This window comes from Felis catus, chromosome E3 (assembly GCF_018350175.1).
Source record: "Felis catus isolate Fca126 chromosome E3, F.catus_Fca126_mat1.0, whole genome shotgun sequence".
NCBI lineage: Eukaryota > Metazoa > Chordata > Mammalia > Carnivora > Felidae > Felis > Felis catus.
The window spans coordinates 17,292,964-17,304,872 of record NC_058383.1 but is presented as its reverse complement, the minus strand read 5'-3'; the positions used below and the strand labels follow the sequence as shown (position 1 = coordinate 17,304,872).

The 11,909-nt window shown below is 45.3% G+C and overlaps 1 protein-coding gene across 3 annotated transcripts; it reads left to right on the top strand.

The window, feature by feature from the left end:
- Positions 1-439: 439 nt before the first annotated feature.
- On the top strand, positions 440-10,841 carry FUS (FUS RNA binding protein). 3 transcript variants are annotated; one of them, XM_006942124.3, is made up of 15 exons: positions 440-563; positions 2,110-2,134; positions 2,228-2,379; positions 3,055-3,196; positions 3,397-3,587; positions 3,784-3,991; positions 5,592-5,626; positions 7,095-7,127; positions 7,902-8,005; positions 8,412-8,541; positions 9,292-9,393; positions 9,528-9,651; positions 9,982-10,082; positions 10,206-10,353; positions 10,639-10,841. In XM_006942124.3, exons 1-15 carry the CDS (start codon positions 551-553, stop codon positions 10,676-10,678), a joined length of 1,548 nt encoding a protein of 515 aa, XP_006942186.1. In that variant the 5' UTR covers positions 440-550; the 3' UTR covers positions 10,679-10,841. The 3 variants fall into 3 exon arrangements, with proteins under 3 accessions (XP_006942186.1, XP_011288849.1, XP_003998684.1); XM_011290547.3 differs by having other exon boundaries at positions 3,052-3,196; positions 3,397-3,563; XM_003998635.4 differs by having other exon boundaries at positions 3,052-3,196.
- The last annotated feature ends 1,068 nt before the right edge of the window (positions 10,842-11,909 follow it).

Genomic DNA, 11,909 nt, shown 5'->3' with positions numbered 1-11,909 from the left:
TTAGCGCCGGAGTCACCAAGCTCCTGGGGCAGTGGATGGGCTATAGAGCGCAAGAGCTTGCCATCCTGAGTGAAAGTGGGGCCCAGTGAAATGGGCCAGCCAGAAGAATTTCGGTTCCCGCCCCACGACTCCCGGCTTTGACTACAGTTGCGTCCGCAGACGCCCTAGGCCCCTTGCCCCGCCCCCAGAGGGTAATCAGACCGTATCATTATACCTTTATAGGGGTGAAGGTGGATAGTGGGCTAGTTCCACAGGGCGAGTCGAAGTGCTTTGCCAGAAAAAATAGGATTATATACGTTATTTGCAAGTTTCTTAGTTAATATGCCTCTCCTCTGTCTGTTCGGGCTCTTTATACTCCCTGAAGATTGGTAGGAATCCGGCCACGCTCCCCCCTTTCTTTCCAGAATTTGGTACATTCCTCCGCGGTACGTAGGCGGGGAGGACTACATAAGCCTCGACGCAGGAGGCGGGGCTGCTCAGTCCTCGAGGCGTCGGTGCTCTGTGGTGTTGGAATCTTGTTGCTTGTCGGCCTGTGCGCGCGTGCGCGGACATGGCCTCAAACGGTATGTAAGGGCGGGAGGCGGCGGCGGCGCGCCGGCGTGGGGCTTCGTTCCCTCCAGTTGGGCTTTTGTTTTTCGGTGGGACCCGGGCGGCGATCGCATGTAGGGTCTTCTCGCAGCACTGTGGCGGGAAGCAGCGAGAGGGGTGGAAGGGGGAGGCCGATGTCGCCATTTTGTTTCGCTCCTCTGGCGCCTTGCGCGGGGCAGGGGATTTTCCCTTCGTAGTCCCTTTACTTGAGGTGAGATTTGAGAGGGACGTTTTTTGGTGATTTGAAACGTGAGACACGGATGGAAATGCTCGGTCCTCGAAGCTTTTTTTCCTCTCATTCCCAGCCCCGAGCTCGGCCCCGCTTTGTCGCAGTGCTGCATCCGGGCATTCAGTGCGCGCACGCGCTCTGCTGGCCCCTCCCCCCTTTTTCGCGGCGCGAACCCCCTCCCGCCTCGTGTTAGCCCTGCTTTTTGTCGCGATACCCTCCGCTGGAGACTCCGCGGCGCGCGTCCGGTGTGGGCCTCGCCCCCGGGGTCCCTTGGGAAGGGGCGGGACCGCCTGGTTCCCGCCTCGGTTGCCACGCGGCCGGGGGCGGAGGCTGGGGATCGGGGCAGTGCGCCCGCTTAACGGTTTGGGGGAAGGCCTCTGGGGGGGGGGGTCGTCTAACGGACTTGGGACCTGGCCGAGGGTTTTCCCGCCTAAATTTCCGCTTTCTATGGTGGGAACCAAAGGAATGACTGCTTGAGGCCACACCCTCTCCCGGTCCTTTACCCTTTTCCTGCGGGGGAAGCGGCCTTGTTTCCTGTACTGAGGAGATGAGTTGATCTGCGCGTTCGGTGTGGCGGTTTAAAAGCGCTTTCGCTGTCTTTGGTTTTCGAGTCTCCTCACAGCCCCGAGGAAAGCAAGGTAGATGAAAAAACCGAATCGGAGCCACGGGACTGGGGACTTGGGTACCCAGATTGGGCTCCCAGGGAGAACTCTGATGATCTCTGTCATTTGGGGTCAAAGCGTTCTCTTGGTTACCTGGTTTTCCTCTAAGAGCCAACTTTGCCATTCTCCAAAATTGGGCAAAGGGTGAAGCTTGGCCTTGGTCGAGAGAGTGGGGAGGCCCATCCTGATCATTGCTGTCTCCCGCTTGCGTTAAAACCTGTCCCACTTAGGTAGATCTGTGACTTTAGTTTGACTACTGGTGATCCCTTCCTCTTAGAGTGGGTATGAAAATAAAACGTGTGTAGGTTTGTGCAGTTCCTAGCATCAATTGAATTTGCAGAAAATTGTAGTGTTCCACCAAGATTCTAGTTTATTCCAGTAGTCAAGACTTAGTGGTGTCTGTAAAAATTTGCTTTTTTTCCCCCCTTTCTTTTCTTTATTGTAAGTAAACTTGATTATGACCTGCCACCTTGTCCTTCTGCTCAACTAGTGTTTCATGAGGGAATTTCTGCTTTTTTCCAAACATAGTTGATATTATCTGGAGGCCCTAGGGCTTGAGTTAAGAGATTTAATTCCTTTCCACTCATGTAGGGATGGCTGAGGTAACGTAACTATATTTTTCTTTTGCAGACTATACCCAACAAGCAACCCAAAGGTGAGTGTCATTTCAGGGCTTTCAGGAGTTTGTACAGGGGCAGGGGAGGCTAAGGTATCTTTTCCTGATTGCAGTGTTTTTCTTTTTCTCCAGCTATGGGGCGTACCCCACCCAGCCTGGGCAGGGCTATTCCCAGCAGAGCAATCAGCCCTATGGACAGCAGAGTTACAGTGGTTATGGCCAGTCAGACACTTCAGGCTATGGCCAGAGCAGTTATGGTTCTTCTTATGGACAGACCCAGAACAGTGAGTCTGTTTGAGTGGGTTACCCTGCCTCTTCCTGCTCTTTCTGAATGTTGCTTTTCTTAAACTTAAGTGGTGCTCTAATGTTGGAATGTCATATGTTTTTTTTCCCTTAACCAGTCTGTAACCCTTAAAACATTTTGGAGTCCGAATCTTTTCTTCTTTCTTTTCTGTTTTTCTTTCTTGGAGTCTGAATCTTTATTCAGAGTCCAGTCTTTTCAAGCAAATACTAGTTTGTAATTCTGGTTTCTTTTTTTGACTTATTTTTCTGTTCATGGTCTACTTTTCCCTGTTTTCCCTCAGCATGACAGTGAAATGTGGGGGTGAGGATTTCCTAAAGGGAGAAAGTTTTAGGCTTTTCATACAGGGAGAAAATATTAAAAACACTGTTAATGAATAGGGATCTCTTGGGTTGTGGGTTGTGATCAGTAGTGGTCCTGGAAACTGGCTTTGGGGTAGGTGGGATGAGATGGGAACTCTGAAGCTGGTAGAAGTTAGAGTTATAAGCCTTAGGGTAGAAGGGGAAGGCATCTTTGATTTAAAAGATTTGCAAGCAGCTTCTAAGAGGCTGACTTTTCAAGTATGGGTAGCATTAAGTGGTACATAATGATTCTTCAGCCTATTACCTGTTCTTTTTCTCATAGTATTTGTGACTTCCTTTCTTTTCCTTGTTAGCAGGCTATGGCACTCAGTCAGCTCCCCAAGGATATGGCTCAGCTGGTGGCTATGGCAGTAGCCAGAGTTCTCAGTCATCTTATGGGCAACAGTCCTCTTATCCTGGCTATGGCCAGCAGCCAGCTCCTAGCAGCACCTCGGGAAGGTAAGGTGTTTGGGGAGGGGGAGGCCTGGAATATGGTGAGGTGTGAATTGATAAGAATTCATTTCTCCCTAGGAGCAACTAGGAGTAATGTCGGGGGGGAGGAGTCTTTGTAACGGGGGTGGGTACAGGGAATGGAATGTGCCAAAAATGAAGTTTTGGACATACTGGCATTATGATTCTGTTTTTTTCTTTCTCCTTAGTTACGGTGGTAGTTCTCAGAGCAGCAGCTATGGGCAGCCCCAAAGTGGGGGCTATGGCCAGCAGTCTGGCTATGGTGGACAGCAGCAAGGCTATGGACAGCAACAAAGCTCCTATAATCCCCCTCAAGGCTATGGACAGCAGAACCAGTACAACAGTAGCACTGGAGGTGGTGGTGGAGGGGGTGGTGGAGGTGAGGTGTCTTCAGTTTTGTCTCATGCCTGTTTTCTGTAGAGACTTCTGTTCTACCGTTTGGCCCCTTATCCTAAAAGGTTCTTAACATTTTGTTTCTTGTTCCTTAGCTGTCTTTTTATTTCTGTTGTCTAAGTGTTGGCACTGTTTTTTCCCACTTCAGTTTTTTCTTTAAAAAATTCTTTCACTTCTGACAGGTAACTATGGCCAAGATCAGTCCTCCATGAGTGGAGGCGGCGGCGGTTATGGCGGTCAGGACCAGAGTGGTGGTGGCGGTGGCTACGGGGGAGGCCAGCAGGACCGTGGGGGCCGCGGCCGGGGCGGTGGCGGTGGTTACAACCGCAGCAGTGGTGGCTATGAACCCAGAGGTCGTGGAGGTGGCCGTGGAGGCAGAGGCGGCATGGGGTAGGTGTTCTTGTGAGCCAGGGAGTAACATCTCTTGGGGACTGTGGAGGGTTGCATGAATATCCCTTGAAGCCCAGTTCCTTAGTGCATGATTAGTTTTATTCTAGGGATTTGTGAGGGCTTGGAGTTGGGGACATTGATGGTTTCTTCGTACATCCCCATTTTTTGGTGAGAATTTGGGAGGCTGAACTCTCACCCACACCTTTGAATAGAGATTTGAGTACTGACGTTTTATTTTCAAAGAAAAAGGAAAAAATATGTGGGTGTATATGGACTGGAGTCATTGATATCCTAGGCAAGAAACATGGAAGTAAAGTCTTCTTTGCAAGGGAAACCGATGATCCCACTCCTGGTAGTAGGGAAACTTGTTAAATGTATTCCCATGTGTCCTCTAAAGGAGTTGTTAATGCTTAACCTGATGACTTTAGCTTCCAGGAATTGGCTACTCTTCCCGCATTTTGTAGTTATTTGAATCCATGCGCTTGATGGCAGTAATTTGACTGGCAGTAATGATTCTGTGTGTGACTTGGTTTATGGAGCTGTCTGAAGTGTGCAGACCTTTTGGACAAAATACGCTTGACAGTGGTATCCCATCTATTTGCTCCACTGTCCCCCTCCTCCTGCTACTTGTCCAGCTGGACCTTCTCTTTCTTCCCCTTCCCGCTGTAGTTGAAGTATAAAACCTTAGATTTGATGTTAAAGCATTGGTCAAATCTGTTGGTAAATATGTTTGAAGGACCTTCCTCTGTCTCCCTTTGAAAAGGGGAGGAATGTCAGTGTGTTAACTCCTTTTTTGGAAAAGTAGGGTTTTTAAATGAGAGTTTGCGTGGTAAGTATTCAGAGGTGGGTGGGGGCAATCTCAAAAACCTTACAAAAATAAGGAAAACTCTGTTGTGTGCGTGTGTTTAATGCAAAACTTTGAAAAGAAAAACAACTGTTATGTGACTGTTAACTTGCTCTGCATTTTATGTGCCACAGGTATGAAAGGTGACATTGCAAAATACTCCGCTCTTCTCGCAGTGTAGAAGGGGTGACCCCGGGGGTGGGGGGAGATCAAAAACAGCTCAGTAGTTAGGATAGGGCTTAGCGAAGTTTGTCTTGCTTTAAGGGGAAATTGCCTTTGGTTTTGACTTTTTATGGAATGGGGTTGGGTCTGCTTGCTGCTTTCAAAGCAAAAACCACAAAAATGTGTTCAGGGCTACCCCAGCCTGGTGTGAAATGTCTTCTGGGTGAATTGGGGGGTAGGGTTTTTAAACGAACTACTGGGTTGTCAACCACTCGCGACAAGAGGAAAAAACATCTGCTACATCGGAAGAACGACCAAGGAAAATGGGTCATTTTTTTTTTTCCAGAGGAAATAGATACATAACCTTTTAAAGCAAAATCCTTAAAAACTGTGTCTGAGAAATTGCACACGAGTGTGTGACATGCTCAAAGGTCAGACAAGGGGTGGTCAGGAAGGGGAATGGATTTTAGTAGCCACTTGTATCTTTTTCCCAAAACACCAACTCACGTTTGGGGAATGTTAAACAAAATCAAAAAACGCCCTTTTGTAGCCGTTGGAAGCTTCATGTCCTTTCTTCTAACTTGTCTTCTCCAGCGGAAGTGACCGTGGTGGCTTCAATAAATTTGGTGGTAAGTGAACAGAGTTTCCAAAATTCCCAAATCCCAGCAATGCTTTGTCTGATTGTTCATTTGCAGATGTCTTAGCGTGTTTTAAATGTCAAAGGTATTGGAAGTGTCCAGAACCACCTCCAGAAAGGGGTGGGGTAGAATGCCACCTGCTGCCAGATGGGTGCTAACCTGGAGGCAGGCGGGGTAAGACTCAGCAGTCATCTGGTGCCAAATTGGTTTGACCCAGGTTAATAAGAGGTGTTTAGTAGGCCTCTGACAGGACTGTTGCCACACCTGGCACTTAGTGACCACCGTTATGTGAAACTGGAGAGTGTGTGCTGGAACACGTGGTGCCAACTTGGCTTTAGGATCCTTTTGATCAGTGTGTCCAAGGCTAGTGTGTGTGTGTAACAATCTCCAAATGTTTTAATTCTGGAAGGGGGATGTGAAATATCGCCCTGCCCTGAAGATGGTGAAGTTGGTATATGTTTATATATTAAATACTGAATGGTGTCAATGCATTTCTACATATATGTACTTAAACTCAATTCAGATGAGCAAATAGAAACTAGCTCTGGGAAGGAAGGTGTGGACTACTACAAGAAAGGTTGGGAGCATGTGTGGCTCATGGGAAATAACCAGGTCTTAACAGCACAAACTGAATTCATGGAAAAATGGCAAATTTGAGAAGTCTCCCAGTAAGCTGGAACTTTTCTGGTTTGGTTAACTAACAAAAGGTTTCTTGATTTGTCTCAACATTTAAAGCCAAAGGCTTGGGTTCATGATTTAGGTGTCATTGAGTGTGGGTACAATATTTATATATGGTGAATTCAGATAAACTTTGGTCAAAGATGGTCTCTGGAAAAAAAATAGAGGCTGCATTATGGAAATAAGATTTCTGGTCTGTTCCCTGGGACATGCTTTAAAAATACAATAGCTGTTATGTATGTTTTTTTATCTTCATGTGGTTGGGGAAACAACATGGTTTTAAGAATGGTTTTCTAAAGATGAAATTAAAAATTGTTCCACAAGGGATAAGTGTCTTTGGTGTTAAAGTTTGGAGAAACTGGATGAATGCATATCACATTGCTGGTGGTGAGCCCATTTCTCTCTGGTGTGAGAGAACAGGGCCAAGCTATGAGTTGGTTTTGTTAACTGCAATGGGTCTCATTCCTGGCCCCCCCCAGTCTGTGCTGAGGACATTTCCCAGCCTGAGCTGGGGGAGGCAGAATTTTCTGAAGTGTGGAGTTGTCCCTGTGGGGACTCAAGTTACATACAGATCTTATGTATGTGTGTCTTCCCCAGCCCTGTCTAGGGTTTTCTCTGGGTAGGTAACCCAGGACAGGGTTTGGATGAGGCTGTGAGCACTTAACCTGATAATTTTGCAAGAGTTTGGATTGGTGTTAATTTTGTTCCTTGTCTGTCTCTCCCTGTTGACTAACAGCCTCTCTTTCCTTGTTTGTTTTTTTTTTTTTTCATGTCACTTAAGGCCCTCGGGACCAAGGATCACGTCATGACTCTGGTGAGTCCACAGTTGGCATGGAGGAATGGCTAATGTGGTGTCAGAACTTTTATTGGTTGTTCTTTGATACTTAAAGGAGTCTGAAAAAGGTCGGGTAGAGAAGAAGGAAAATGAAGGGAATTTAGGCATAGTTGTAGTTAGCAGTTATCTGTAAATAAATGAGCATATATCAGAAATACTTTCATGAGTGGTTTAATTCCCCAGCAATTTAGTAGGTCTGGGGGGAGCCTGATAATCTGCATTTCCAATAAGTCTGAGGAGATGGTGATGCATCTGTGTGTAGATCATACTCTGGTACTGCTTATTTAAAGCAGTGGTTTTTACATATGTGGATCATGACTAAATTAGTAAATGAAAAGACCCATAAAGGGAAGGATTTAGTCTCTGTTGGCTGCGTGTTGGATTGTAGTGTAAAAAAGCTTTTTTACTTTGAAAATGGACAAACACTGTATACTTTGTAACCTTGGGCAGTAAACTCCTGAGCCCTGGTTTCTTAAATGCCTATTAACATGTTTCAAAGGATAGTTGTAAAACTAAATTTGTGAAATGGCTAGCATATAGGCACTCAAATACTAGAAGGGAGGTAGGTAGACTTCTGTCTTTTGTCTGACCTTAAATCAGATTGGTTTCTTTAGGATTTTTTTTCTTTGAGAGCTTAATAAGAAGTATTAAAGTTGGGTTAAGAGTCACTGTCACCTTTTTTTTTTTTTTTTTTTTTTTTTTTTACCTTTGCTAGTGTTCTCCATATTCACATTTCTTTTTTTGTTCAAGCAGAACAGGATAATTCAGACAACAACACCATCTTCGTGCAAGGCTTGGGCGAAAATGTTACAATTGAGTCTGTGGCTGATTACTTCAAGCAGATTGGTATTATTAAGGTACTGTGGAGCATAGTAGTGCTGTCTTTTCTGTCAGTGTTGGAAGTTTTTGGATTTCACACGTTAGTAAAAATAAAAGTCTTAATGGTTGCCAGCTTAATTTTTTGAGGAAAAAACATTAGCTGTTGCCATTTTCTGAAAGAATACATCTTCATGCAGAAAGGCACAATTGAAAAAAGAGGGGGAGTGTCCTAAACTTTTGAATTTGCAGTTTATAATCTTTCAGTATTGAAGTGAGACATAATTGTAGTCAGTGACTTTAATTCAAGTTACATGATATAGGAAATTGTAACTGGGAAGAGAAGAGCTGAAATATGGTTATGATCAGCCTCAGATTCTTGAAGAAAGGTGGAAGGAGGTGGGTAATGCTGTCTTGTAAGATGTTATCTCATGTTGCTTTTTTCAGACAAATAAGAAAACAGGACAGCCCATGATTAATCTGTACACAGACAGAGAAACAGGCAAGCTGAAGGGAGAGGCAACGGTATCATTTGATGACCCACCTTCTGCTAAAGCAGCTATTGACTGGTTTGATGGTATGTATGAGGAGGCTGGTGGAGTGTGTGGGATAGGACAGCTAGCCTTGGGAGATAAGTTACATTTTAATGTTTCCTTTTACATCTTCAATGCTGTTTTTTTTTTTTTTTTCTTGTAATGTTTGTTTTTGAGAGGGTGAGTCGGGGGACGGGTAGAGAGAAGGGGACAGAAGATCTGAAGCTGGTTCTGTGCTGATAGCAAGCAGTGAGCCCAGTGTGGGGCTTGAACTAATAATGAACCTTGAGATCATGACCTGAGCTGAAGTTGGATGCTCAACTGACTGAGCCACCCGTGTGCCCCATGTCTTCAATGCTTTTTACCTCGTGCTTTAGTATATATACAGTTGACTCTTCAACATTCTGGGGATTTAGGACTGCTGACCTCTTGTGCAATTACAAATCTACGTATAACTTTACTTCCCCAAAACTTAATTATCAGTTGCCTACTGTTGACTGGAAGCCTTACTGATAAGTTGATAAACACATATTTTGTACATTATATGTTACTAAGACAAGTGTAAAGAGAAAATACATTCAATGTACTGTACTGTGTTTATTAAAGAAATACATGTATAAGTGGGTCTGTGCAGTTCTGACCCATGTTCAAGGGTAAACTGTAGTATTTGGCTTCTGTCTCATCTGATGATAAACCTTTTTTAGGAAGGTGTAGAATCTTTTGATAGTACCAAACTTGCTTTTGGATTCATAGGTCTTAATAAAAAGTCTCATTTTAAACCTTTATTTCTTCAGGTAAAGAATTCTCCGGGAATCCCATTAAGGTATCATTTGCTACTCGGCGAGCAGACTTCAATCGGGGTGGTGGCAATGGTCGTGGAGGCCGAGGGCGAGGAGGTGAGGAGCTACTCCCTGCTGGTGGTATAAAGAGATGGGTAGAGTGGAGAGGATGGTAAGGGCTTGCATAGGAAAAGAAGGTTAGGTTAATGAAACTTGGAAGGGGAGCAGACTCCTACTTTTATCTACACTAGGACCCATGGGCCGTGGAGGCTATGGAGGTGGTGGTAGTGGTGGCGGTGGCCGGGGAGGATTCCCCAGTGGAGGTGGTGGTGGCGGTGGACAGCAGCGAGCTGGTGACTGGAAGTGTCCTAATCCGTGAGTGACTTTTTTCCTCAGTCCTGTTAAATGTGTGTCTTTTGATACTATGGCAGAGTTGGATATTTTCTGGACAAATGTCAAGGGTACAGTGATGGGGACAGAATTTGGTTGAGAGCTTACCTAATTAAGGTTGTTATAGTGGGAAAGATACTGCACTGGATTTAGTAATCTGTACTTTCTCTTCCTGGTTCTGTTCCTGAGAAGACTTTCTGCTTTTCTGAGGCCTCTGTTTCCTCGCTGTATCTCTAAAGTCACTAGAATCTTTTCCTAATTCTTGGGTCTTGTTTACTCCCACTTTTCCAAACTAATTGTTTGTCTTTTTCTCAGTATATGTGAGAACATGAACTTCTCTTGGAGGAATGAATGCAACCAGTGTAAGGCCCCTAAACCAGATGGCCCAGGAGGAGGACCAGGAGGCTCTCATATGGGTAAGAAGGGGCAGAACTGGTAATAAGGAGTTGGGATCACAGGGCCCTTAATTTTAAGCAGGGAGGTTAGAGGGAAGGTAGGGATTTGGGGGTGTATGATCTATCCTGTTTCTTTTGTCCTAGGGGGTAACTATGGAGACGATCGTCGTGGTGGCAGAGGAGGCTATGATCGGGGCGGCTACCGAGGCCGAGGCGGGGACCGTGGGGGCTTCCGAGGGGGCCGGGGTGGTGGGGACAGAGGTGGCTTTGGCCCTGGCAAGATGGACTCCAGGTAAGACTCTTAAAAAGTAATTGAAGGGAGGTCATATGATAGGAAGGTTTCATTTTGAGAGCTAGATTGGAAAGCTGAGATTATAACCATAGTGGGGGTATGGAAGGAGAGCAGGAGGATTATATTATCTTGGAGAACTAATCTATAGACCCACATTTATTTATACTCTATACTTGTAGAGAAGAGACCTCTCTTGGTGGTAGGTAGCAGGGGCAGATAGGATTTTGGGGGTTGGATGGGTGGAGAGGTTGGTAATTCAGACCTAATGGATACTCTTTCTTGCAGGGGTGAGCACAGACAGGATCGCAGGGAGAGGCCGTATTAGCGTGGCTCCTGAGGTTCTGCAACAGCTTTTCTTCTTGTACCCAGTGTTACCCTCATTATTTTGTAACCTTCCAACTCCTGATCACTCATGGGTTTTTTGTGTCGGACTATGTAATTGTAACCATACCTCTGGTTCCCATTAAAAACCATCATTTTAGTTAAAATTTTTTCCTTCCTCCTCTTCACTCTGCTGGAGGATTGATACCTGCCTGGGTCAAGAATGTGGGGAGTTTTTCTCTTTCAGATCATCCTGCTTAGCAGGAACTGGAATAATCTGTTCCTGTTTAGCAGGAACTGGAATAAAGTGTGTGATACTTAGTCCAGGGGAGAAAAAGTTAAGTGGCATCCTTGAAAGTAGAGATTCAAACTTTTCTGTCATGGCAAAAGTTGGATGTATAAATGGGATAAGTGAAACTTGTGATGTCATGACTGTGGCCCCAAAATATGTCCCACTATGTGGGGGTTTTTGTTTTACCACCTTATACCACATTTATTTATGTGTTGGTCTTGGTTTACTAGTCTATCCGTTTTACCCTTTTTAAGGACTTTTGGCTCTGTTGACACTTTTCTAAGGTGGGCTCAAACAAATTAGATTGGTTTTGGGGGCAGTATTCAAAGTAACCATGAAGGAGAGCACATAGCCAGCCAAATTGGGTCTTTTGTAGGAAGGAGTGTGTACCTGCTTATGTCAGAGCTTCTGTGACCTCACTCACTCTATAGGCAGATGATGACGTTCATGGGGTTATGTGGCTCTCAGAATCAGAACATGGTAGAGCCAAGATTGAGGCCTAGTTCTTGGAGCTTCATTTTCATTTCTTAGCATTTTCATTCTGAAATCATTGTTCTCAAGGGGATAAACTAAAGCTTTTTTGTTTGCTTAGGTTTTCGGAGGATGCTAAATTTGAGGGAAGAGGGAAGGGAACAAGTTGATGGTAAGAGGGAAGGTTAGCTGGGAAAGGAAGGTAGAAGTAGCTCCTTATTATATTTTCAAGGTGAGTGGGGCCTCCCCCACCCTAGTTTTCCTGAAGGTGGGGCTTGGGTAGATAGGAGACAGGGTGTCACTTTTGTATCCTGCCTGCACTTAGAGGGCTAAGGTCTTGGGTATTTTGAGATTTTAGGCTTGAACCTTAATGACTGGTGGAATTGGTGGTGGAAAGCTCTCCCTTTTCCAGGGGGTGTGTTGGAGATAGGAAAGGAGTAGGGGCAATGAGTTGAAACCTTAGACAGTTCTC